At 38.0% G+C, this 27,379-nt stretch overlaps 1 protein-coding gene and 1 long non-coding RNA gene across 5 annotated transcripts in view; one reads left to right on the forward strand and one right to left on the reverse strand.

Moving 5' to 3' along the window:
* ZNF236 (zinc finger protein 236) overlaps positions 1-27,379 on the forward strand; it is a 44,810-nt gene that overhangs the window by 12,823 nt on the left and 4,608 nt on the right. For all 4 annotated transcript variants that reach the window (XM_083449129.1, XM_083449132.1, XM_083449131.1 and 1 more), the window contains exons 8-30: positions 1,116-1,187; positions 3,576-3,740; positions 4,694-4,907; positions 6,223-6,495; positions 7,647-7,850; positions 9,009-9,153; positions 10,623-10,883; positions 11,607-11,857; positions 12,321-12,422; positions 15,518-15,669; positions 16,089-16,189; positions 16,485-16,636; positions 17,190-17,402; positions 17,541-17,811; positions 18,583-18,686; positions 19,543-19,908; positions 20,527-20,672; positions 21,039-21,282; positions 22,071-22,250; positions 22,484-22,642; positions 23,234-23,412; positions 24,665-24,796; positions 25,912-26,109. In XM_083449129.1, the coding sequence (XP_083305255.1) occupies positions 1,116-1,187; positions 3,576-3,740; positions 4,694-4,907; positions 6,223-6,495; positions 7,647-7,850; positions 9,009-9,153; positions 10,623-10,883; positions 11,607-11,857; positions 12,321-12,422; positions 15,518-15,669; positions 16,089-16,189; positions 16,485-16,636; positions 17,190-17,402; positions 17,541-17,811; positions 18,583-18,686; positions 19,543-19,908; positions 20,527-20,672; positions 21,039-21,282; positions 22,071-22,250; positions 22,484-22,642; positions 23,234-23,412; positions 24,665-24,796; positions 25,912-26,109 (4,284 nt within the window). The remainder of the gene's footprint in view (positions 1-1,115; positions 1,188-3,575; positions 3,741-4,693; positions 4,908-6,222; positions 6,496-7,646; positions 7,851-9,008; positions 9,154-10,622; positions 10,884-11,606; positions 11,858-12,320; positions 12,423-15,517; positions 15,670-16,088; positions 16,190-16,484; positions 16,637-17,189; positions 17,403-17,540; positions 17,812-18,582; positions 18,687-19,542; positions 19,909-20,526; positions 20,673-21,038; positions 21,283-22,070; positions 22,251-22,483; positions 22,643-23,233; positions 23,413-24,664; positions 24,797-25,911; positions 26,110-27,379) is intronic.
* LOC310681466 overlaps positions 12,653-27,379 on the reverse strand; it is a 250,213-nt gene continuing 235,486 nt past the window's right edge. The window contains exon 2 of the long non-coding RNA XR_014513330.1: positions 12,653-13,765. This is a non-coding gene — a long non-coding RNA (uncharacterized lncRNA). The remainder of the gene's footprint in view (positions 13,766-27,379) is intronic.

Raw genomic sequence — 27,379 nt, forward strand, 5'->3', positions numbered from 1 at the left:
AAACATATCACTTGTGTCTTGTTTCTTGCAAACAAACTAAGTGGTAAGCCCCAAACAAACTGGTTTCTGCTTGTGGTTTGGTGAGGAGCAAATCATGAGCATTGTTTCTCATATAACACAAAGCCAGGCTGTGGTTTGTTTCCCCTACCTTCCGGTGCGCTAAAGGAAGGAACAGTGGAGGAGTACAGTAGGGGCTTTTGAGTACCATGCATTATCATACTGCTTGTTCCTGTTAAATCATAGCTGTGATTCAATACAGTGCTCAGACTATTGTGTTAAAGTCACACATTGCCTTTCTCTTTAATATTCATGTCAGATGCAGAATATTTCTTCCTTTCTAGCTAAAATGCACTTAGGGAGAAATCCTGTGCACTAAAAGCTGGTCCCAAACAAAGCCAGTGCAAAGTTACACCAGATCCAAACCCCACTCAGCAGTGGGGCTACTGCTTTGGCTGTACTGAAGCCTGGCAGAGGGAAATCAATCCTTTAAACTAGTGTTCCATGCTGGTTTGCCAGGTCATGTGACTGAGCTGAATGGGCTTAGGATGCAGCCTAACCCTTCTCTCTGGTCCTGCCCCTGCCACACCCCTTTTAGGGCCTGGTTGAGTCTGAGATCTGCTGCATCTTAAACTGGTCATTGTGGTGGATATTGACATAAACTGTCCCCTTAAGGAAACAAATTTAAAGAAAAGAACATTGTGAATTCAAAAATTTAACAAAACCAATTTTATGCAGTAATGTCCTTGTGGCTAAAATAAAATGAAACAGCTAAGTGTATACTTTAATTTGATTAGCCATTATCTTGCTTGAGTTTTAATAGATTAGTTACCAGCAGTTGCCCTTATTTATTTAAGTGCCACTTATATCCAGTAATCAGGTATATGCTAATGAGGAAAATCAGGGTTTTGTATCTTAATTTCTAGAAAAATAATACAACTGAAGTAGCTGTGTAAATTAAAAAATGTGATCTAAGAATATGTTTTTCTGTATAATTGAATACTTTTTTAAAAAAAAGCATACTGTTTTGCTTGATCTTAATTGGCAGTGGCAGTATAACATTTTAGATTTGCATATTTTATTTTTGTACAGTTAATGCTTCTATTCTTTTTTCATAGGATTCTGTGGCTCAGCCTCTGACTTTAGCAACAGTTAATTTGCTACAGCCTGTTGATAATAAATGGAAGAATGTGAGTATTCTAATTCTTAGCTTAATTGTGTTGCATTGTTATGGTAAAACATATCTTGCAAAATTTTCCACATCTTTGGATTATGCTACAGAGTTCATTACATCTCCGTAAAACAGTTCAAAGATGTTGAAAGCTACTTTAGAGATTTTAAATAACTTTATGCTGTGCGTTTTCACCTTAGGACCCTATTTTAAGCATTTGTAAAGGTAGTTTCTGTGCAGCTTGCAAGAATGGGGGAGGATAATTCAGTGGGAAAAGAATGTCGTGATCCTGTTGCCAGGGTTCGCAGAGGGTGCACTTGCATGGTACATGTAGTCACACGATAAGGGCGATTCCCTCATGGAATAGGGCTGAAGCCAAACCTAAATAGGTGGCTAATGCTGTCAGAGTCAGTATTGTATGCCGTTTTTTATTTATTTACTTTCAAATGTCTATACCACACTTCCATAAAAATATAGCAAAGTGGCATACAACATATAGACAAGGCTATAATAACATCAGTAAATACTTGTCGGGAAAGAAAGAAAGAAAGAAATGTTGCAAAGTTCTGTCTAAACAATATAGCTTTTGAAAGATATATAAATGAAGACATAACTTCTATTGAGCCTCTACTGGCAAGGAGCCTCATAGAGCAGGGCCTGCCACCAAAGGCTCAGATCCTGGAATAGGCTCACAGAACCTCAGGAATGTTGGGTGTGTGCATTGTGGTGGAATAAGAGGTTGATGCTCATGTAAAGTAGCTAAGATTATATAAGACTATCTCTGGAATGGGGCCAGTGTGCTTGGTGTGAAAGTAGAAAAGCATTGCCATTGCTAGCTTTTTAATACTTATTGACAGGGTGGACTTGATTTAAATCAAATTGATTTAAATCACGGTTTTAAATCACTAGTCAGTAAGACTTGATTTAAATCAATTTTTTTACAGAAAGACTCATTCTTGCTGATATAATCTTAATATTTACAACCAGAGGAAGGTTTCTGTTTTGGAATAATAGTTTTTACATTTATATCAAAAATTACTGATTTGGTTATACTGTTAGAAATGCATAGATAATTATGAAATTATTGTTTAATAAGTTAACTTTATATTTGGACAACTTTTCTGCTGTACTTTATTGGAAGGAGAAAAATAATCATTTCCTTAATTACAATTTAAAAATAACATTATAGTGTGTGTGTATATATATCTATATATATATATATATCTATCCATGTTTGTTGACTGATGTGGTTAAACGTTTTTTGTTTTTTAAAAAACTTAGACTGAGTTTTAGCACACATGAAAAACTTAAAACAAATCCTTATTTCTCGATGAATAGCCTGTGGACTAAAAATCTGATTTAAATAAAAAAAAATCATTGATTTTTATCCACCCTGCTTATTGATAAAAAATTAATAAATTGATGTTCAAAATAGATTCATCTGTCCTCTTTGAAAGTCTTGAACTTTTGATTGTGTATCCCCTCTTACAGAAGGATAATTTTATAATTTAAATTAGACCTGTAAATTGATATCTTATTGCCTCTTTCATAGTTATTCTATTTTTATATGTTTCTATATTTTGCACTTTTTCTGCAAATATTTAACCAATTGGCAGACAAATTGGTTCCCAAAAGGGAAGAGCATGCTAATATGAACACACAACAGAAATGAATCCTGGATGTTATTGTTGCAGTACCTTGAAAATTCTTGGCTTGCAAGTTCTGTTTCATACTTTCTCATTATTCCAGATATTGTGTAGTTAGAAATGAACTGGTCTTTCAGACTTGACGTTTACATAGGGTAATAAATTAAGGCTCATTATTCATTAATGTACATCCTTTGTGGGGGGGCGGGGACCATATGTTCATTTTTCTAGATAGCCCAAGTTGTTTGAAGTTGATCAGTACATTCATAGTGGCAGTTGAGCTAGAACCTTTGAAACCCTTTTCATAGTGATCCAGCTTATGTCCAGAAAGTAAATGGTTGAGCCTCCATAGCGTGATTTTAAGACAATAAGGTTATTTGTACAGTCTTAATTTCACTTCTTTCATTAACACAAGTTACAGCCAGATCAGTATCATGCAAAACTTCAGTCCTCTTATGGGCATTCTACAAACTCTCATTTATTCATTTATAACTAAACCTTTTCTGACTGATAACAGTTTGTTGGAGTATTTTACTCGATTGTTGTATGATCCACACTGGTTTTTCATTTGTTTCTGAATGAAATTCATGAATGACACTTTTGAAATACTTGCTCTTAATATAGGGAATACTGTACAATAAATAAGTATGCCAGTCCTGTAAAAAACAACAACAAACAGTTACATTCCAAACGTTTTGTATTGTTTAATTCCTTTACAAATGACATTTGTATATTTAAGACGACATCTCTTTTGTCAACAGACAGAAAATCCAGTAACTTCAGTGGCAGGACATCAAGGTCAGCAGTCTGTAACTGACGTCATTCAGCAACTGCTTGAGTTGTCAGAGCCAGTGGAAAATAATCAGTCTCAGCAACCTGGTCAGCAACTCAGTATGGCTGTCGGAATAAACAGAGACATTTTGCAGGTAGGGTAAAAACCTATTTTGGAACCTTACCTACTCTTTCCTAAAATTTAGTAAGCTGGGTGGGGTGGAGGAAACAAATGTCTTCCCTATACAGCATCAGATCACCTCTAACTTCACCCTGCTAGATTGTGCTGGGAGCTGAGAAGAGTCACATGTGGAGAAAAGAGTACTAGGTACATTAGGCTATGGTGAGTGGTCCATGACTGCTTTCATCCTAACACAGCAATAAAGGAGTGGATGGTCCTCCAGTTCTTAGACTTCAGCTCCCATCAGTTCCAGCCAGCATAGTCAATGACCTGGTAATGGGAATCATAGATCTACAACATCTGAAAGGCTTCCCATCTCTGCCCTAGTGTTTGCTCTGTTTGATTCCCAGTAGCTGAGGTAAACATAGAAACTTACTGCTTGCTGCAAGACTCCTCTGTCCCTAGTGTTGAGCATTCTTGAGGGAATGACAATAGCAACTGCTAAGTACTTCTTTCAGTGAGCTTCATTCTCCATTCTTCGGTGTCCAGAGCTGTCAGTTTTAATAAAAAAAGCGGTAAATGTAGGAATTTTGTTTTTTAAAATAGTGGCATTATATGACAATTTTTCTTTTAAAAAAGCAGTGCTAATTAAACCTGGTAAAGCTGTAGCTTTTTGGAAACAGAGAATGTTCCTCTAGTTTGACAAAATTTCATTGGGTAATGGATTGAAATTGTTAGGAGTTCTGCTCTGATTTTCTGAAAGAGGGGGTGCAGCATTTGTTAGATTCTAAATATTGCTTCTAATATAACAAGTAACTGTTGATTTCAGATATTTTTCCCACAAGTAAAAAAAAAAAAGTTATCTGAAGACTTCAAAATAGTCAAAATATAATTCTTTGTATAGTTGACTTATTGCATTCTTGCCAAAACCTTTGGTCACATATTTATGAATCATGCACTCAGTTTAATTCATTATGTTTGTCTTAGCAAGCCTTGGAAAACAGTGGGCTGTCTTCAATCCCAGTCTCAACAAATGCAGACTGTAGTGAAAACAAGACTCCTTCAAATCAGGATGAAAATGCAGAAGTTCAGAATCAAGTCAACACTAGCAATCCAGAACCAATTAAAGAGCAAGAAAATCCAGAAAAAGTAGAGAAAAAGGAAAAAAGAGTTCTGAAGAAAAAATCCCAGTTTTTACCTGGTAATAATGAAATTGTTTACTATACAATACCATTTATTATTGTTTATCACATGTAGTTTATCAGTCTTGTAAACTTAGTTCCCTTCTCCTGGAAGTCCAGGAGGGGTGAGCTGATCACTTTCTGGGTTCTTGATCTTGCCAGTCTGTACCAAGGACTAACTCCTCATAACCAGACAGGACTCTACTCCCAGTATTTCCAAGACTTGGGCACCCTAACTTTCTGGCTAGAAAAATTCCAATCTCCCTCTTTCCATGAGAAGGTTAGCTAATTCTTGCACTGTGCAGAACAAATAACTCTTTAATGTGCTCTTCACATCGAAGGGAATGGATGATACGCAGGCAGATAGGTTAAGCAGACAGGATATTTAAGATACCTGGAGTGCATAATACCCTAGTTTTAGCAATGAGAGAGTCTACAATCACATTCATCACAATCCTTTTCCTTGTGCTGTAGCAAAGGATTCAAACCCATTGTAACCTCAGTTCCCATGTTCTGGTTTTTCTTGAAGATGGGCTCAAGCGAGGTCTTAAGCCTGACATTCTCAGTGACAACTGACAGACTGTTTTTAGCTGGTGAGGTGCAGTAGGTCTCCTCATGTCCTACTTCTTAGCGCTGCCGCACATCTCCCCATTGTAAACTAAATATAATACTCCACCAAACATCTCTTCCAAGGTGTTTACTTTTTAACTCTTAGTCAAGACTGTATTCTTGGTAGTTATTAACTCACAGGCTAGACCTCTGGCCAGACCTTTTTTTAGTTCCTAAAGCCAATTCTCATTTCCATCTTACGCTCTAAAACTAAGCATATTAATGGAACCGTTAAAATCCTACCTGTGCAGGACACATGCCCTTCAGTCAATTCCCCTCCGTTTGCCACTTTTGAGGAGAGTTATGACACCTTAAACAAACTATCTTACCCATGAGAAAACAGTGCTACCTGAATATTCTACTCTTTCCAAATATAATAAACATCTTCTCTTTATTAATACATTTTTCCAATAGAATTTATTTAGGGCGGTTTATCAGTTTAAATAAAACCTCACTGTATAATCTAGTTCCATTTATTTCCCCTTGCTTGTTTTATTTTAATCTAATAATTATGATTAAAGCTAGTTTCTTGTACTTACAGTTTTGTTTAAATCTGAGAAGAGCCGTGACTAAAGGGAAATGGAAGATGTCTTCACTTTGTTTACCATAATTTAATATTGAGTCTCCTTTTCAAATTCTGACTTCTCTTTCTGAGACTGTTATATTAATAGTATTTTAAATAGTAAAATATGTACTTTTGTGATCACCTCTAAAATTGTATTTCAGGTACCATACGTGAGGAAAACGGAATACGATGGCATATTTGTCCGTATTGTTCTAAAGAATTTAAAAAGCCCAGTGATCTAGTGAGACACATCCGCATTCACACTCATGAAAAGCCATTCAAATGTCCGCAGTGTTTCCGGGCCTTTGCTGTGAAGAGCACCCTCACAGCACACATTAAAACACATACCGGCATTAAGGCTTTTAAGTGCCAGTACTGTATGAAGAGCTTTTCTACCTCAGGAAGTTTAAAAGTGCATATTCGCTTACATACAGGTAGGCTGTCACATTTATCTTTTCCTAATATTGTGAGAACTTCCTTAGGAATAGGAAGGTCTTACTGAAAGTTGCTTATGTGCCTTTTACATGCAAGACATTTTATCTGATTAATTTGCAAGAATCTGAAAATATTTTTTTCCATTTTTTTGTTGTTGTTTTTTTACAGTTTTAATCAGTAATATGAAAAACTTTTGACTTCTAGGTTTGAAATTTTGCCAAGTTCTCACTTTAGCAAGGGATGTAAAAAAAATTTTTTTTATGTCAGGAGCTTCATCTGCATGTCTATTTTAACCAAAGCAGGGCGAGGCAGTGAAATTGTATTGACTCAACCCACATTACCTTCATGCACTGTTCATAATATTTTACAGAAGAGTTGCCATTTTATTCTTTTGCAGAAAATACAACAGAACTTTGTTTTTGCTTATCCTCTAATTTACTAGTCCTTAAGATGCCATAAAAGTAAAACTCTTCATTGGTTGTGGCTGCAATATGTAACTGATGCTCAAGTGATTTTCACCTTAAGTTTCACATGTATTAGCCCAATAATGCATGATCCTTAAATGACAAAATTGGGACTATAGATTGACTTTATATTGCATGTTATGTATGGATAACATGTGGTGGAAAGACAGATGGATGGATGAAATTTTGGTGTTCCACCACAGATTGGTTATACTTACTTTTGTCCGTGTTTGACTGGGACAGTAGTTGACTTTAAGATGTGATTTGAATAAGCATCCTGTAACATGTGCAATATTACTTAAATGTGGATATTGCCAGTGCTGTACTATGTTGCTTTTGGATGTGTATTGCCACCCACGGTCAGGTGTAACTCGTCTCATTTAGCTGTGTTTAGGTAGAGCTGGATTGGGGAGTAAATGTTTTGGAGCATGGAAGAGGAGCAGGAAGAAGTGTGCAAGTCCAAATATTGCATATGAACTCAGTGTCCTACACTGGTAGGACGTCAGTATCTCACAGACTTTATTTTGCACAGACTTTATCTCACAGCCATATTTCACATGCTGAATTTTGTATAGAGGCTGTAAAGGGGAAAGTTTCTAGATGAGGTCAAGAAATACATTTACCCTTTTGTCTTGCTTTTGAAGCTGTAGAATATTAAACACATAATACGCTATTCTTTTTTTTAGGTATTAGACCTTTTGCTTGCCCACACTGTGATAAAAAGTTCCGAACTTCTGGTCACAGAAAGACACACATTGCCTCTCATTTTAAACACACGGAACTAAGAAAGATGCGGCATCAGCGTAAACCTGCAAAGTTTCGTACAGGAAAGACGAGTGTTCCAGTACCTGATATCCCGTTGCAAGAACCGATACTCATCACAGATTTGGGTAAAGTGTGCACAGTATGATTTGCTTGCATAAAGTCTTACTATTTAGTTTTAGAATAAAACTAAAAACCAGGATTCCCAGTTGACCAAAGAGATGCCTGAGGAAAATGCTTGTTGATTGCATTTTGATGGTCATTACTGTGAAAGCTGTTATGTAATTAGGCATGTAGCTTACTTTGTAGTCCTCTGAGCCATTGATTCGGTTAAAGAGACATTTTGGATAGAGCACAGTGTCTGCTGCAGTAATGAAGTTATCATGACTTGCAGCATTACACTTATAACACAAGGTTGTTCATGGAACAAATCAGATTCGTATGCCTGTAATTGTGTGAAAAGCTGAAAGATGATACGTAGTAGTTTTTAAAATTTCATGCAGGAAAGATATACAAGCAAAGAAATATTCTACATTTTCAACATAATTGTTCTCAGCCTGCTGGTCACCTGAGATTTTAAATAGCATAGTGTAAATAACTACCAGGTCTTTGCAAAATTAAGCTGATACCTTCTGATAGCTAGTTTGTTCATTAAAAAAAGGAAAACATTTCCTTAGATAGACACACAGGAACACATTTAAGGCTTTAAAGAGCGTTTTAAGTTTTAAAGCTAAAGTAACAATAGTGTCGTCTTTTCTCCGTATGAAGTGGAAGGAAGGGTATAATTACAATAATTACATTTTATTTATAATTGCATTTCATTTAGGAGCAAGAATATGGCTGTATTTGGACAATCAGGATCTTGGCTTAATATGCTGAGATAGGTACAAAGGTCAGGCACCTGCATGCAACTATGTTACTCCTCCCTTCTTATAAACACATAATCAAGCCAGGAAGCCTCAGTTAACCAGAGCTTCTCATTGCATTCAGACTGGGAATTATGGTTAATTACTTCTAAGCAAGCCAGAACACGGAGCCATGATTTAAAGATGGCTTCAGTATTCTGGCTGTTTTGGAAGCCCTTAACCATAGGAAGTGTGGTTCCTGACATGCTTCACAATTCATGTGAAGAGCAAAGCAGTTGTGGGCGGCTGAAGCTTGTCCATCTCAGTTTCTTAAGCTAAGAGCATGACAATTTGAAAACAGCTGCTGTTAGGTGTTACAATTGTTTTAGTATTTGAAACTGTCTCAGTTTGATCCGTCTTTTTCTTTCCTTCTCTATACAGGTCTTATCCAGCCAATCCCAAGAAATAGCCAGTTCTTCCAAAATTACTTCAATAATAATTTTGTGAATGAAGCGGATAGGCCGTATAAATGTTATTACTGTCATAGAGCATATAAAAAGTCTTGCCATCTTAAACAGCATATACGGTAAATTCTAGAGCAAGGATGTGGGTGGTTGAGAGAATGTTCTAAAAATTAAAGAACAGGAAATAGTTCTTTCTCTGTATTCTCACATCTGTCCTGTGCTGCTATACTGCCAATATACTTGCTGTTTCACCTTCGTTCCAAAAGCATAGAACATTAAGGTTTAGAAAGCACAAAATACAGAACTGCAGGAGAGTGTATTTTTTTTTTCTTTGTGAGATTAAGAGGGAATCTTCACTTCCCTAAATAGTGCTGACTTTCTCCTGCGAATAGTGAGGTGCCCTGTATACCCTAATTAGATAAATATATTAAAATAAATAAGTGGTATAATAATGTAATTTATTACATCATATAATTTTATTATACGCTAGTGCTTGGCACCCCTAAGTTTATATCCCCCCAAACCATGATGCATTATGCCTAGCTTATTCCACCCTACTCTCTTTGAACCACTGATAGTTCCTTAACAGTCAGCAGTAATGATAAAATAATTTATAAAAGTACAGCATCATGTTTATAACTTGGGCTAGGTAGCAACACATTTATGGGTTTAACCCTGTAACTGGAAATAATTATCGCTGTAGAATAAACAATTACTTTTAGGTTTATACATTAAAAAGCTCCAGTTGTTATAATGTAATTTAGTATGACTGTATACTAATAACAAACTCATTCTCCAAGTGCTTATTTGTATGTGGCTATATTGGCACCAAGGGACGCGGGTGGCACGGTGGGTTAAACCACAGAGCCGATCAGAAGGAAATCCCCGCGACGGGGTGATCTCCCGTTGCTCGGTCCCTGCTCCTGCCAACCTAGCAGTTCGAAAGCACGTCAAAGTGCAAGTAGATAAATAGGTACCGCTCTGGCGGGAAGGTAAACGGTGTTTCCGTGCTCTGTTCTGGTTCCTCAGAAGCAGCTGAGTCATGCTGGCCACATGACCCAGAAGCTGTACGCCGGCTCCCTCGGCCAATAAAGCAAGATGAGTGCCGCAACCCCAGAGTCGGTCACGACTGGACCTAATGGTCAGGGGTCCCTTTACCTTAACCTTTATATTAGCACCATCTACACATATTCGGAACATACTAGTAGGATTGGAGGAACCCAGAGCTTTACAGAAGCATGTACACATGCACACACCCTTCAGAAAAAAATCTGTAAGGGAGAAAAGAGACATCAAAACAGTTAAGTGAGGACCAAACATGTTCAGTGGGAACAAAACGCTGGCTGATGCTTTGTGGGGGAAGGCGGAGGGGGCGGGTTGGAAAGGCTTGAAACTTGGAACAGCAGCATTTCATTCAGCAGCATTTTATTGCAGGTCCTACTGTGAACGTATAATAAAACGCTTACAAATCAGTTTTGCTGATTTGGGAACAGTTATATGAGTGCCCCTCTTCCACCTGATCATTAATAATCTTGAACTTGAACATTTGCTCTTCCTTCCGTCACACTTTGGCATTTATTTATTTTTTAAGATCACATACTGGTGAGAAACCATTCAAATGTTCTCAGTGTGGAAGAGGCTTTGTGTCTGCTGGAGTATTGAAAGCACATATCCGAACACACACAGGATTGAAAGCTTTCAAGTGTCTAATATGCAACGGGGCTTTCACAACTGGCGGGAGTCTAAGGAGGCATATGGGCATCCATAATGACCTTCGACCATATATGTGCCCATATTGCCAGAAAACATTCAAAACCTCATTAAACTGCAAAAAACACATGAAAACTCACAGGTACGTGCATTTTAACTGTATGCTTTCCACGAGCACTTGATCTTGTATTGCTACTGTCTGCTTGGGCAGCCAACCTTTTCAGTTTGGGAATTTTAAGGGATCTTCTCAGGGTGCCAATAATGAATTCCTAACCATCTTCTAAATGAGTGATTAGGGCTGGCATGGTGTCAGCATTTGGCTTGGTCATGCAAGGGTCAGGGCCCCAGCAGTTATACATTGGTACTAATTTAAAAAAAACCCAACATGTTCAAGGCCTGTCACTGGGTAGGGAAGCACTAGGCTGGACAACTGTAACATCTCCCTTTGCCCAGTGCTTGGTCCTGTCTCCAGTCTAGTGTTATTTTGCAATCTTATATTGGGGCACAGAGGATCATTTGACAGATGTATTTTTTGGGGTGGTGGAGTAGGAAAATGTAGCTATGTTGGGTCTGGGACTTCTCCACATAGTGTGGGACCCATCTCAATGTTCAGCTAACAGCGTCAGTGCCACCAGTTGTCCTTGCAGCTCACTGATTGGACAGCAACATGGTGCCCATTTTGTAAGTAATATTTTGTTGCACGTGAACAGAATGGAAATTTGCTATGATTGAAGGAAGATAGGAAGGTAGTCAAATACAAACTAAGTTGTTTTGTTATCCTGAGGTTTTTTTAGATATACAGACAGCTCCTACTGTCAACCTCATATTTTGTTAGTGCAACAGAACTGTCATCTTCCTCTTTCAGGTATGAGCTTGCACAACAGCTGCAACAGCACCAGCAAGCTTCTTCAATTGATGATACAACTGTAGATCAGCAGAGCATTCATGTTTCTACTCAGATGCAAGTTGAGATTGAAAGTGAAGAGCTGCAGCAAACTGAAGCTGTCACAACAGATCAAGAAACTATTTTAGATTTGGACCAGCAGCAGGTTGTGGACTCTGAGGAAACTGAACTGAGGCCACAGTTGACGGATCAACCACTTGGTCAAGAGGAAGGTAAATGTAGTAGAAAAGATTGGTAAATAAGTCAGTTTAAAGGGAAGTTTGTTTAGCAGTTGTCCTTAAATGTTGTGATTAGGCTTAATGAACCTGATTTTTTGTGTGTGAGTCTACTGTGCAAAGCTGCAGCAGTAGCTGAGTGGTGATATGAATGGTCTTATTAATGCATCATTTATTGGGGACAAATCTCAACTCAGTATGAGTTTCAGGCTTTCTGTGAACCTTCCTTTCATTGCAGAAAGAAAGTCACATTAGACCCATGCTGCAGCTCGTTCAGTGAACGTGATTGGTATTAGAAACAGACGTGACAGCTAGAAGCTAAATGATACCTTAAACCTGGGTTATGGGTACCACAACAGAGTGCCTAGGCATGCTTTTTTATAACAAGAATACAAAGCTGAAAATTAATAGACTGCAGTAAAATCTTATGTTCATTTTTCACATTTCATTTCATTTCCAGATAGATTTGTGACATCCCAACATGCACTGCAAGAAAATATGAATCAGTTTGAGCAGCAGACTATAGCACAGCAATCATTTGATCAGCAAGCATTATCACAAGGTTAGTAAATGTCTAAATAATACTTTTCAAAGTGACCTATGAGTACGTTTTTGCAATGTTTGAAAGCTTCAACAGTATTCAGCTGCACAGTGACTGCAATTCCAGAATGTCATCACATCTACAGAAAAAGGTTGGTGCTTGTGATCCGATTGAGAGGAGTTTCAGAGCCAATCTAATTTGTGAAACTATAATTATTTTCTTTTAGGAAAGTTTTCTTTTTTATCATAAAGTATTCATCTCATAGAAATGTAAGGTATTAAGTAATGCTAGACAAAGCATGGTTTAAAATCTGTATTGTACAAGATTTCTATTTTACTTGGAATGCTCTCTACAGATTTCCTATTCTTTGAAGGTTATTTGATGTTCCTGGAGCCATTCAGAAATTTTAAATCTCAGGTAGGTTTATATAGAAACATGTGTTTAACTTGATGGACCCCCTCTCTTTGTCTACATATGTGCTTCATTGTTCTTAGTTGTTTTTTTACTCGGAAGATAGGAAAATGAAAGTCTGATATTATAGTTGCATTGTCCTTCCATGATGATAGTTCCCCTGCTGTCAGGGAGAAGGAGGGTCTCGGGGAAGGAGAACATCACTCTGAGGAAAAGGGAAACAGCTCCTTAGAAAGGGACTCATTCTTTGGGGGATGAGCAGCTATCCTCTTGTGCTGAGGATATTTCTCTGGGGGTTGGGGTGGAGGGATCCTGGTGGTGGGCAATTTGATCATTAGGAACATATACCTATCCCCTAGATTGGCTGGCAGATAGTTCTGAAATGGAGTCAGTGGTTGTGATGGATGGTGGCTCCTTTCAAAAAAATGGAAGTCTTGTCTAAATGAAGAGAACAAAAAGGAATATAAACTTTGGCAAAAGAAGTGCAAGTGTAAGGGATGCTTAAAAAAATAATTTGAGGAACACCTTGCTAAGAACATTGAGACCAACATCAAGTACTGTAGTTCTTTAAAATAAATTTTAAAGTGTTCTCCTGCTGATTTCTCTGTCTTGTGATTCCGGATGTCAGATTATGTCCATTTATCCTTTGGCGTAAGGTTTGGCCTGTTTGTCCAATATAGACAGCTGAAGAGCACTGCTGGCATTTGATGGCGTACACTATGTTAGAAGATTAGAAGATGAGCCATTAAGTAGGCCTGAGATGGTATGTTTGATGTTGTTGGGGCTGGTAATGGTATTACCCGGGTGTATGTGGCAGCAAAGTTGACATCTGGGTTTATTGCAGGCTCTGGTACCAGTTTCCATGTTCAGTTTGGTTGCTGTATTATTGTGGGTGAGGAGGAGTTTAAGATTGGGTGGCTGGCTGTAGTCTATGAAAGGTCTTCCTCCCAGAGCTTGAAACAGAGAAACCAATAGGAGAACACTTCAATCTCCCAGGACATTCAATACAAGATCTCAAAGTGGCTGTCTTATTACAAAAGAATTTCAGAAATACACTGGAAAGAAAAGTTGCTGAATTGCAACTTATTACCACACTGAAAACTATGGAGAGACCTGGTCTGAACAGCAATATTGGATTCTTATCCCATTACACAGGCTAAAACGATTATTGGTCCTTTATGTACTGTCCCTTTAAAAAATCTCTTGGTTTTCTTTTTCTTGTGGGACTAACTGTCATTAACAGTCACTAACAGACTTACCATACCCATTAGCCAACCACCCATTCCCTCCCCTCCCTCTCATTATATATAGGGGTCTGGTGACTTCTGTTTCAGAGTATCTGAAGAAGTGTGCATGCACACAAAAGCTTATACCTAAAACTACTCAGTTGATCTCTAAGGTGCTACATTATAATTTTTAAATTCTTTTGGAAGGATTCTTTTAAAGTAAGTAGGTAAGTAAATTTTTATTTATACCCCGCCCTCCCCGGCCAAGACTGGGCTCAGGGTGGCTAACATCAAATATCAAATACATTAAAACACTACCAAACAATTGATTAAAATACAGCTTAAAAATTTGAATCAGGATAAAATTAAATGATTGCCCACGAATTACAACCATAGGGGTTGGGACTTTTTTGAAGACTTGATTCTTTTAAGGAAGTTTTTCGGTTTTTAAGAAGAGTCTTTTTAACTCATTTCTTCCGATGAAAGAAGAGAAGCAGTAGATTCAGTTAAATTTCTTCTTTTTTTTCAATGTGAAGTGCTGGTATAACATAAATTTTATGAGAGGAGCAAATAACTTCATGTTGAAGAGGCACAAATATAGTGGAATAGGAATTAGTTTGGGATAATGTTTATGCTGTTATTGTTTGTACTGAGTCTTACATTTTTGTGAAACCAATGTAGTTAAAGGAAGCTGGGTCAACCTGTTAGACACATGTACACATAACATTAAATTCAGAATCTGAATGGCTCTGAGCTAATTGAAACTTTTTAAGGAAACTTCAAATTGTGTTCTGTGGAGAACATAGTTGAAAAGAAGGCAAACTTGGGGGTAAGTATCCTTATTGCTGTGCCTGTTTATTGGATGCCAATAAAGTTTCTTTTTTTTTTTGCTGTTTTTTTGTAGATGAAAAGGAAATTATTATTGTCTTTCCATAAGTTACCATTGTTTAGTTCTTTATTAGCTATGGTTTGATCCTATTGGCTTATGTCTCAGCAACACCTAGGATTAAGCTCTACAAATTCCATATCATTTTGGTGCCACTATCATGACTCCAAATCTCTGACCTTCCATGGCAAGGAGGACAGGGATTTTAGGATCTATTAATTTGCAAAGGCATGTTCAATCTATGATTTAAAAATCAATGGATCTATGATTAAAAATTGGTACAAGGTTTTCCTTACATCCCTTCTTGCTAGGTGAATCGTACTGTTGAGCTGTTACAGTTTGCAGAAAGTGAGTTGCTTGCATTGTAATGGATGAGTGTGAGTTATGTACTGTATAATAATAATAATAATAATAATAATAAATAAATAAATAAATTGTTCTTTATTAAAGTTGTATAGCACCCTATACCTGCAGGTCTCAGGGTGCTTCACAGGATAAAATCACAATATAAAAACACAAAATACATAATAAAAAACAAAAACAATCCCAATAACCTCACGCCTAATAAAGCTTATTCATTTGTCTTTTGGTAGGTTTTACTGTTAATGATGGCTACAGTCAGCAAAATCAATTTCCAGCAGTACAGCAGCTTCAAGATTCAAGCACCCTTGAATCCCAAGCTCTTTCAACAAGCTACCACCAACCAAATCTACTTCAGGTTCCTGCACCAGATGCTATTAATGTAGTAAGTATTTACTTGAAAGGTTTGTAGTGGGTTTTTTTAGCTTTGTGGAACTTTCATTCTTAGGTCAGATATTGCTACTTCAGAGAGAAGAGCTGTACCTCTTCACCAACTGAACATTTTGCCTCCCCACAATGACCTGTAATGCCCAGGACATTTGGGGGAAATGGAAATGGTGACTGGACCTTTGAGACGTCAGCTGTTCTATAGTCACCACCTGCAACAGTAAAATGGAGTTAAAAAGAAGACGAATAAAGAATCTGTCACCTTTGCTAAAGACAAGCTTCCTTTAGGAGTAGGCCATTTTATTGCCACACAACTCTACTTGGTTAAATGTAGAGTTTAGCCATCCTGGTTACATGTTTAGGTGAGTTGATTTTAATATTGTATTGACAACTGAAAAATTAATATTTGCTTCCCAGACCACCCGCCTGATTCAAGATCAGTCACAAGAACTTGAGCTGCATCCTCAACGCTCTCAGTTTCTGGAAGATAATGAAGATCAAAGCAAGCGTTCTTACAGGTTTTTTGAACTTCACATTTGGTCATTCTTATGTAGCTGTTGAAAGGAAAAGTCCACTCTCTTACTGAACACAGTGGGACTTCTGAGTAAACACAGATTTGCAATGTAAATTGGTTTATGGGCTGAATATATGTCACTGGGAAACATTTAAGTCGTAAATTCATGAACTACAATTCTGTATAATATCATTTGTTGCTAGCAGTAAACCAAGAAGCAATGTCATGTCATATTTATTTACAGGCCATCATCAAAGTTGACTTTTCATTTCATTCCAACTGAACTTCCATTTTTGTAGGTGTGAATATTGCAACAAGGGGTTCAAGAAATCCAGCCACTTGAAGCAACATGTACGTTCTCACACTGGAGAAAAGCCTTATAAATGCCAGTTGTGTGGACGAGGATTTGTTTCTTCTGGGGTTCTTAAATCTCATGAGAAGACACATACAGGTGATAAAGCAGTAGTAATATTTGGTTCTTTTGCTAGTCATTTTAAGCCTTGTAATTCTCCTGTGTCCAAAAGAAGAGCATGTCAGTGTAAGAATTTCCTTGCTGAATTAAACCAAAGGTCATGTAGTCTGGCTTTCTGTTCTCAACAGTTGCTGCTGAGCAGTCCAAAGCAAAACATATAAGTCATTGCCATCTCCAGAATTCAAAGTATACTGCCTCTGATATGGAGATCCCATTCATTTGACATGGGTAATGGTTATTAGTAGAAGAGCCTTTCAAAATGGTCTAAATTAGAGCATATGGTGTGGTGTTTAAAATGCTGGACTAAAAATGGGGAGAATCCATTTCATTCCCCACTCAGCTATAAAGCTGATTCCATGATTTTGGGCCAGTCACTGTTTCTGCTCCTTGGAGGAAGAGTGGGATAAAAATGTCAAATAACAAATTGAAAGCAAGTCGCTGCTATGTGCTTGGAATTGCACCTTAAATCTGACTCATTGTTGAACATTTTCTGTTAGATCACCAGAAAGCCTATTTGTCCTTTTTCCTTCAGGTGTTAAAGCATTCAGTTGCAGTATTTGCAATACATCCTTTACTACTAATGGAAGCCTTACTAGACATATGGCAACTCACATGAGCATGAAACCATACAAGTGCCCATTTTGTGATGAAAGTTTCAGAACTACTGTTCACTGCAAGAAGCACATGAAAAAGCATCAAACTGTGTCTTCAACGGCAGCATCAGGTGGAGAAACAGCAGGAGGAGGTGAGTTTTTTTCCCATATGCATGAATAATCACTTTGATATTTAAACAGTGTGATGTTCACGGAGGTTGTTTGATTATTTTAATGGGCCTCTAAAAGTATTCTATAACATGTTATTGTTTCTCTATTGAAATATGCAGAAGATGATGATGAGACCTCTGAAAGAACATCTTCTAGAAAATCTAGACCTGGTGTTATCACTTTCACAGAGGAAGAAACAGCAGAACTTGCAAAAATCAGGCCACAAGAAAGCGCAACTGTTTCTGAAAAAGTTCTTGTCCAATCTGCTGCAGAAAAGGACAGAATTAGTGAAATCAAAGACAAGCAAGCAGAAATGGAAGCCGAGCCAAAATATGCCAACTGTTGTACTTACTGTCCAAAAAGCTTTAAAAAACCTAGTGATTTAGTCAGGTAAGAAGACCTGCCACCCCAAAGCTAAAGAATACACACGAAGCACATTATTTTTGCGGCTCGGTTTCAATCATTTAGACCACAGTCTAAACAATTCCACTATTTATTGCATGCCAAGTTGTTTATTAACTGATTTCTTAGTAGCAGCTGTTCATATCACATTGGATCTACTTCTGAAATGTGGAGGAGTTTCAAATGTAGCTTGCAATATGGAATGGGAGGCAACAGTTCAAATTAAAAGTGTCTGAAGTCCTACTCATAGGACTTTCGCAGTGATGGTGCCCTGTTTCTGGAATGCCCTCCCTAAAAAGGTCCACCTGGTATCTGCATTACAGTTTTTTCAGCACAAGTTAATACATTTTAATTTGTTATCTTTCATTATGGTTGCTGATGTTAGTGTTTAATTGTAATGGGTTTCAAATAGCTTATTATCTATATAGTTGTATACCACTCTGGTATCTGCTATGATGAGGGGTGGTATAGGAATGTTTTAAATAAATTAAAGTGGTCCCTGGATTGCAGCCATTTTATGAAAAGCTTGTTAAATGAAAATCTGTGGCTTAGTAGCTCCAGGTATAATTGGACTTGGAAAATGTTTCCAAACATGGTTTTTTCAACTTGCTTAGCAAACCACATTTCAATGCTCCTCAATTTTTTTAGACCTAGATGTTTTAATTGCTTTGTAAACATTGGTGTTGGCCAGCAGACATTGATAAACATACAGTATTAGCATAAGCATATAGTAATTGAAGAACAACTATTTTTGACTAGGCATGTGCGTATCCATACGGGAGAAAAACCATATAAATGTGATGAATGCGGAAAGAGTTTTACTGTAAAGTCTACTCTGGATTGCCATGTAAAAACACACACAGGTAAGCAAGATGTTTTATAATTCCAACTCTCTAATGAAATGTGCAGGTGAAAAAACCCCCAGGAACATCAAAACACTTGAATTTTTTAGGATGATAATCTGGCTGGGGTGTTTGGGTTTTTAATGGAATATTACAGCAGTGAGTGGTTGTTGTTTTTAGTGTTGAAGGGTGCTTCCAGATGGAGGTTTATTGTGGAACAGGTGCCGCTAATGCATGTTAGCTTTTCTCACTGTCCACCTGATGTCATCGTCATCAAAATGGCAGCCTGTACTTAAAAAAATATGAATCAGATATATTTTTTTACTGTGGAAAATCCATTGAGGAAAAATAACCCATTATACATATGCAGCCATCACTAGTGTGGAACTGCCATTTCCCCTCCCCAGACAGTATGTGCATGCATATTTCTAGCAGTTTGCCACACACTGAAAGCATGCTGCAATTTCAGCAAGCCAGGTGGAGCTGTTTTCTTGAAATCTCTGCATTTGTGGGAGATGACTTTGGATACTGCGATCACAGTACATACTTAATCTTTTTTTTTTATTTATGTGGAGCTCTTATCAGCTGACTATCAGGCTTGTGCAAAACTTTTGTATTAAACACTTGCTACAGCTGTTCATATTTTAAACCATAAGTTCAGGGACACCCTACATTGAAATATATGTCCTTTCTCACTTTCTGCGTGGAAAGTGGATTGGGAACGGAAGACAGGAACTTGTAGGGACACAATTTTCTGACACAATGTTTGACAGCGGCCTCGTCTGTACACGCTCAACAGAATTGCAGTGGGACATAGCTGTAAAGAGATTAGGATCTTTATTTTCAACTGACATCAGACTGTTTTCTTACTCTCCAGGTCAAAAGCTCTTCAGTTGTCACGTATGCAGCAATTCTTTTTCTACAAAAGGTAGTCTGAAAGTGCATATGCGCTTACATACTGGAGCAAAACCCTTTAAATGCCCGCACTGTGACTTGAGGTTTCGAACTTCTGGACGGAGGAAGACCCACATACAGTGTCACTTTAAACCAGAGGCCAAGAAGGCCAGGAAGCCTGCTCCTCGCACTCCGGCTGAGGGACTACAGCCAGTAAACCTTCTTAATTCATCCTCAACAGATCCCAATGTTTTCATCATGAATAATTCTGTTCTGACAGGCCAGTTTGACCAAAATTTGCTTCCACAAGGTCTCGTTGGTCAGGCTATACTTCCTGCTTCAATGTCAGGTAAACACTGTCGTTGTTCTGCTTGGGGTTTAAAGCCTCTTTCTGTTGGTATTACCTGGTAAGGAAGAAGTAGGACTATGGTTCATGCTCTGAACAAGGCACAGCTCGGACGAGATTAACAGGTTTGGCTCACTCATTGCGCACCTCATTGGCTCACTTGGCTTCAGCAGCGAAGATCAGTCTGAGGAGCTGTTGCATGTACGTTCCTCTTGCACCCACACTACCTGCCCCAGTTCAGTGGCCCAGTAAGCCAAAGGGAAGGTTTGGCTTGGGAAAAGGTGACGTGACTTCAAACAGAGCTCCCATCCTTTAGCCAGTCTGCCCACCTAGCTGTGAAAGGGAAAGTGGGGAGGGGAAGGGAACTGGTTAAAGTTGCCCCGCACCTGATACTCTTCCCCCCCCCCATCTACATCGGTTGCTTTTAGATATGCCGGATAGAAGAAAGGGACGGGCAGAGAGAACTAGAGGAGAAAGGCGGGGCAATTATCTTTGTTTACAAGCACTTGTTGTGGGCTGCTTATGAATGTGATATGTTTATCCATAGAAGATAGAACTTGTTGGCATGGCTTCCTGAAAATAAAGGATACAATATATATATTTGACTGTTTTCCTTTATAGCTGGAGGTGATTTAACTGTATCCTTGACGGATGGTAGTTTGGCAACCCTTGAAGGAATACAGTTACAGCTTGCTGCTAACTTGGTTGGACCAAACGTTCAAATATCTGGAATAGATCCTACCAGCATCAACAACATTACATTACAAGTATGTTTATCCTGTATTATCTTTTATAAACAAATAAAGAGTAAGTATTGCACAGATAAAAGCAAAGAGACTGCCTTTGTATATAAACTGCTCATGCATATCCTGGCTTATTAAACCATTTGGGGGGGGGGCTTAGCATTATGTGCAAATGTGGTGATTGTAAATAGAAAACATCTTAATAATCTGTGCAAATTATCACGCTTTGGCAAAAACTAGATTTCATAACTTAACTCTTGCTACCATGGTTAGAGTTTACTTAAAACTAGCTTACTTCGAAGATGGGGAAATACTTTCTCTGATAAATTCTAAAATATTTTGTGGAGAGGTGTCATCTATTTGCATCTCCTATATTCATTTTCTTTTCAGATTGATCCCAGTCTTTTGCAGCAGACGCTACAGCAGGGTAACGTACTGACCCAGCAGCTAACTGGGGATCCCAGTTTGGCTACTCAGAACACCTCCCTCCAGACAGCAGATAGTTCAGTGCCAGCAAATGTGGTAATACAACCTTTGTCAAGCTTGTCCTTACAGCCCACTGTTACCTCTTCAGCAAATATGACGATAGGACCTATATCTGAGCAAGAAGCTGTTTTGACTACGAACACTGCTGGTAAGCATGATACAAAAGCACACACTTCCATTTTGAAGGGTTCTGTTGCTAAAACCCCCCAGAATTATTCCACGTTTAAATTTATTTTGCTCATCTTTTCTGTAAGTTTATTATATAAATATTAATTTCAATTTTAAGAGCAAATATATTATTGCCCTTGGCAAATGCTGATCAACCATGTATTTCTATCAATAAAGATTTTTTTTAAAAAAAACACAAATTAAATTAAACATGTTCCTGGTTGAGGAACATTTATGTATTTTTAATTCCCTAATTGTTTAAATCATTTAATATATGATGCATCATTATCCTGAATAAATAGGGTGATTGGGTTCTTTTTAAAGAGTTATTTGCATGTACAGTCATGCATAGAAGTGGCTGAGTGGGCTAACTATTTGGAGAAATTTTTTCAAAGGCCTCTCCTAGCCCCCCGTCTGCTAGCACCCTGAAGCAGATGAGGCTGTATACAGGGGCAAGAGAGATTGACAACTACAGACAAAGGGGAGTGAGGATTTCTACCCATTCAGTTACTTCCAAACAAGTGCATGGGGCTACTTGCCAAGACATAGGATAATCTGCATCGAAGTTGGGAACACCATCTCTTCTCAAGCATTGTGATTCCTCCTGGAATTGTTTATATTGCTTTTGTGAATAATTGGGCCATGCCAGTTTAAGACCTGCTGCTGTGCCTTCTGCTTATCTTGGAACAGGCATCACAACAGTAAATATTAACATATTGAAGTTTGGCTGCTGATTATTATTATTATTATTACCCTGTTTGTGTTTAGGTTCACAGGATCTGTCTCAGGTCATGACTTCACAGGGTATGGTTTCAAATTCAAATGGTCAGCATGAGATTACATTGACAATAAATAATTCGAGTCTGAGCCATGTTTTAGCTCATGCCTCTAGTACAACTACTTCAAACTCATCAGGAACCCCTCAAGAAATTACCCTTACCATATCTGGCAAGTAAACTATACTCATTTTGTGTGTGTAAAGTCACTCTGTTTGTCTAATAATATATGCTTATTACTTCACAAGCCTTGGTTCAAAGATATCCACACACTTTGGTGTAGTGGCATTTATCTTCCATAGCATATTAACTCTTCCTCTATCTCCTGTTTTAACTTTATATATGAAAAAAATGCAGAAGCAAATACAGATCTTCATTGGCTTATAGATTCAATTTTGCATTTAGGCCAGGATCTTATTCAGCATAATTCCTCTGGAGCTAATGAACTGAATGGGAATCTACGACTTGCAACACCAACAATCAATAATCAGTCAGCAGGTGCTACATTAACAATAAGTAATGATCAACTCCTCTCTCAGAGCCCGGTGCTGAATAGTAGTTCAGGTAGGCTTTTAATAATTTCTTTCAAGTAAATTGTATTGTGGCATCTTATTATATTCTGGCTTAGCGGTTTCAGTGCAGAAATGAGAACTGGTTTCTCAAAAACGCCTGATTTCATTGAAGCCCAAGTCATACAAATGCCTTCCTTTTTTGCTCCTTCCATCAATTGCAATACATTCTTTAATAGATTTTTCCATTAAAATGGCATTGTAAGCTACTTTTATGTTCATATTGTTTCGTACTGTTATTAAAATGCTGTTATTTCAGCCTGCCTGAGCAATTTCCACTTGTAAGTTATTACAGGTGGGAACCATTTTAGGCCCACCGATGTGCAGGTCCTTTTGGACCCGGAAGAAGGCAGGTCCAATGGGGGCGTGGCACAGTTACTACCACTCCACTGATGCGCACGGCGGCCGGGAACAGAATCCCCACATAAAATGGTTGCTGCCTGTAGTGTCTACATGGAACATGTTATGAAAAGTGGACAGCCATGAGTATTCATAAAAGCATAGTGTTAGGCAGAGTGGCACATTTCCCAACTAGTAAATTATGATAATTATGTGTAGAGTTTTGACATTTCATACCTTTTTACAGAGCTTAATGCATCAAGTGGGAACCTTCCTTCAACACCCCCCATGTCTCAGCCAGCTCAGAATTTAGTAATGTCATCACCAGGAGTCGGAGGAGATGGTAGTGTCACATTGACCCTAGCCGATACTCAGAGTATGCTATCTGCTGGTCTTGATGCGGTGACTCTTAACATCACATCGCAGGTTTGTGTCACAGTTCTAGCCTATTCCTGATACCTGGTATCTGCTAATTAATATTCCTGCAAATTAATACCTGCTATAAAACTAGGGTAAAGGAAGCCTGAATGCAGCTTGACAAAGAAAATATTTGTACAGTACAAAGATTATGTTCCCTAATGTATAATGTCAATATAGTTACTTTTAAAATTTACTCTAATACTCCTATTGAACTTGTTTTGCCTGTGATTTTCAGTGCTTGTTGACTTGTGGTGTTTCTGCTGCTGCAGTTGTTTGAAGATTACACTGTCAAGTTTCAGCTCTTTTTGAGAAATCTTCATTGTTAATAGTTACTAAGGCATTATTTGCTAAGCATTCACCAGCTGTTTTCTCCCCTAGTTTTATGACATTAATTAGCACACTTGCAATGTACCTGTGGATTACTGATAAGCAAATTCTTGCTGTAAGGGTAGTTTGAAAACAGCTTCAGGTTGCTGCAGTCTGCACAAGCGTTTGTAGGAGATGCTTTAAGTATAGGGCAAGACCTATTAAGTATATTAGAGAAGGACCTAGAATATATAGTAGAAGTGGTGTTCACTTTGTAGCTTTGCTATTCTAAAATAAACATAAACATAGAGTTTACCGACATACTTTGTAAATAATAGTTGGGAGAAGGAAAATTCTGTATATAATAACAGGTCAAACAGCCCATGCAGTAAGGCATATCTCCCTTTATCCATCCCTGAAGGTCTGCATTTCCTAGTTTAATCCAGGAAAAGCCAAAAATTGCCTTAAAAAGCACCCATGACATGCCCTAGGAAGCACTAGTGACCACCTGCCTCTTAAGGAGAGGCTCTGAGAACTATGATGCCCAGTCTCTTACTCCCTGCAAATCCCTTATCTAAACACACCTTTCCTTATGTATCTTTATGTATCCTGTGACACAAATCCTTAGTCTCCATACCATACTGAAAGTAACACATATTTTTTCTTGTAATGTATACCCTTTCCTCCCTTTCCCTCCTCTTTCTCTCTGTCTCATGTTGAGTTTTAGATGGCTTAATTCTTGGAGCCATGGGCTGTGTTACTGGTTTTGTTGTTGCTATTATTGTGGACTCAGTGAGATAGATAACAGTTTACGGCAACAGCAGATTAAAAAAGTTTCAAAGAAAAATCTGGTGTTATGACACATCAACAAATTCATATTTATAGTCTTTGACTGCACATTGCAGTTACATTTTCTTCTAAATGTAATGCGTTTCACTTTTTCTTTTGGCAGGGACAACAGTTCCCTGCTTTACTGACAGATTCTAATCTCTCTGGCCAGAGCACTTCAAGCTCCCAGCAAGTTATACTAGTGAGTCATACCCCACATTCAATACCTTCAAGCCAGGATGAATTAGCATATCAGGTAAACTTTTTTATGTATGTTGTTCCTTGAATAAAGATACAAAATAGGCTTAATATATACATTGTAGAATTTATGTAGGTGAAGAATTATGTTCTCATTTATCTTATCCTAATCAATTTAGTGTATTATGGAAGTTAAGGATGGAGGTTTAAATTTGGAGGTTTGACCTTTGCATTTTCAAGAAGAATTTTGAAGTTGCTTCATATTAACCAAATCTTTTCTTTTGAACACTGTGAATATTAAATGTGAAATTAAGTGCACATTCTTATGTCTTGGAAGTCTCCATTTTAAACTTAGTCTAATTCTTAAAGGTGTCTTTTTCTTCTTACATCCCTTTTTGTTTGCATTATATGCCAGTGGTGGGCACTCCACTGTCATAGGCCTCGTGTGGCCATTGGCCTAAATTTATTTTGAGGGACGTCCCTCACCAGCTGATGACAGGCAGGAGCAAAGACTTGTGGGATATTGGTCAATTCCCTCAGGTTTTTTCCTCCTGCCTGACGCAGCAGTGCATCATGTAGGTAGCATAAAAAAAGAAAGGGGGCGAACGACTGGTACTACCCACCATTGGCTCTGGTCTTGCTCACTTCTGGTATGCTGCCAAACACAGATTAGTCCTAAAGGAGTAATTGACAGGAAAAGGCAATTACTTCAATTACCCTGTGCTCTGTACCATCATTCCTTTGAATTCTTCTAATTCTGATGGGGATTCACTGAAATTCGCTTCCTTTATTTCCCTGCCCCTTCTTTTTCTTCTTTCAGTCAACCTGAAAATTAATTTATTATGGTGATGGTTATTTGAAAATAGTAATTGGCTTGTGGATCTGATTGAGAATGGGGCTCTAGCAGGAGCAGAGCACACCCAGGGATCCATTTCTTCAGAATTTCACCACAACCAGGCACTCATGTGCTTTCCCTGAAGGGGTTGGCAGAATTGCTCCATAACTTTATTTTACTAATAAGTTGAAATAAAAGTTGCACAAGATATTTCAGTACCTAATCAATTGTAATGTGTTCTTCAAAGCGACATTGCACCTGAAGAGTGATGTTTATCTCTTGAGTTTTAGGTGGTTTTATTTCTCGTAATGTGTGTATATTTTATGTAACTGTTGCAGGTGAATGAGATTTCTCCAAGTTTATCTAAAGGCATTCAAGCTGAAAAAGAGCCTCGTGTGCACCAGTGTTTTGAATGTAGTCAGACTTTTTCTTCAGCTGCCATGCTTATGCAGCACAGTAAAGAAGTTCATGGAAAGGAAAGAATCCATGTTTGTCATATTTGCAATAAAGCCTTCAAACGAGCAACACACCTTAAGGTACGAAATAAAATTGAAAACTTCAAAGAAGTCTAACTAGGCAAAGAGGCATCCCTTTGAAAATGGCATTCTGATTTATTTTTATTGTGACCATCTACTGCTCCTGCCAACCTAGCAGTTCGAAAGCACGTCAAAGTGCAAGTAGATAAATAGGTACCGCTCTGGCAGGAAGGTAAACTGCGTTTCCGTGCGCTGCTCTGATTCACCAGAAGCGGCTTAGTCATGCTGGCCACATGACCCAGAAGCTGTCTGCGGACAAACGGCGGCTCCCTTGGTCAGTAAAGCGAGATGAGTGCCGCAACCCCAGAGTCGTCTGCCCGTCGGGTCCCTTTACCTTTACCGTTTCACTGTGGGTATATTTTTGTGAAAACAGTTCTGTTCCTATTAAGAAATTTTGATAAGAGTTAAAAGATTCTTTATAAACTTTCTTCCATTTAATAACAAGTAGGGATGCTTTCAAAATTATGTCTGGATGTTGGGATTCCAATAGTATTTCCTCTGATGCATTAGAATTCTTCCATTTTTTGATATCTGGGCTGTTTTTCAACCTCCTGCCTTCTGGCTGGTTAATGGGATCAGAGTGTGCTTTCCTGCATGTCTGTAGTCCCAGGGCAACTGGCAGTTGGAGCAGAGTATTCTTTAGCTAGTTATCTTCTTAGAGCTACTTCTTCTCTGGCAAATGGATGGGGCCAATTTGCTGCTCCAGCTGATATGATATTCTTCCTGTGTGGCAGAGAATGCAAACTCCCAAATGCTCTTATCTTTAAAAAGCAGCTGGTTACCTCTGTCTTGATGGTTAAGAGGTTCACCTGGACCATCCTTTTTATGAAAACTTCTGTTTAACTGGTTTAGTGAAGTTGATTCTGCTTGTTTCTTTTTCCATTTAGCATTGCATATGTTTTTAATACGAATCACATTGTCTGTCACTTTTGGGTCAGGAAGCAAAATTACAATCTAATCCTATAGCATGCAAAATCTGTATTCTGGTTCTTTGCAGGTACAGAAGGAAAAATAAGTTTTGATTCTGATTTCTAGGCTTCGTTCAGACATAATGGAAAGCTGTTACACCTGAACTGAGCCATATTGGCTTATGTGGGTGTGGGCTTCTTTACTGGGAAAGAAATCTGGAATTTGGAGAAATGCTGCTTTTGTTTTTAACATTCTGCTGAAACTGCGAAGTTGCAAATGGTTGTGCTTTGTGTTTTTCTTCTAAATTTAAAATTATTTTTAATTCAATAAGGTCTTGTACTTGTTAAGGAATTTGTTATTT

This window comes from Podarcis tiliguerta (assembly GCF_965153285.1).
Source record: "Podarcis tiliguerta genome assembly, chromosome: 7".
Classification (NCBI taxonomy): Eukaryota; Metazoa; Chordata; class Lepidosauria; order Squamata; family Lacertidae; genus Podarcis; species Podarcis tiliguerta.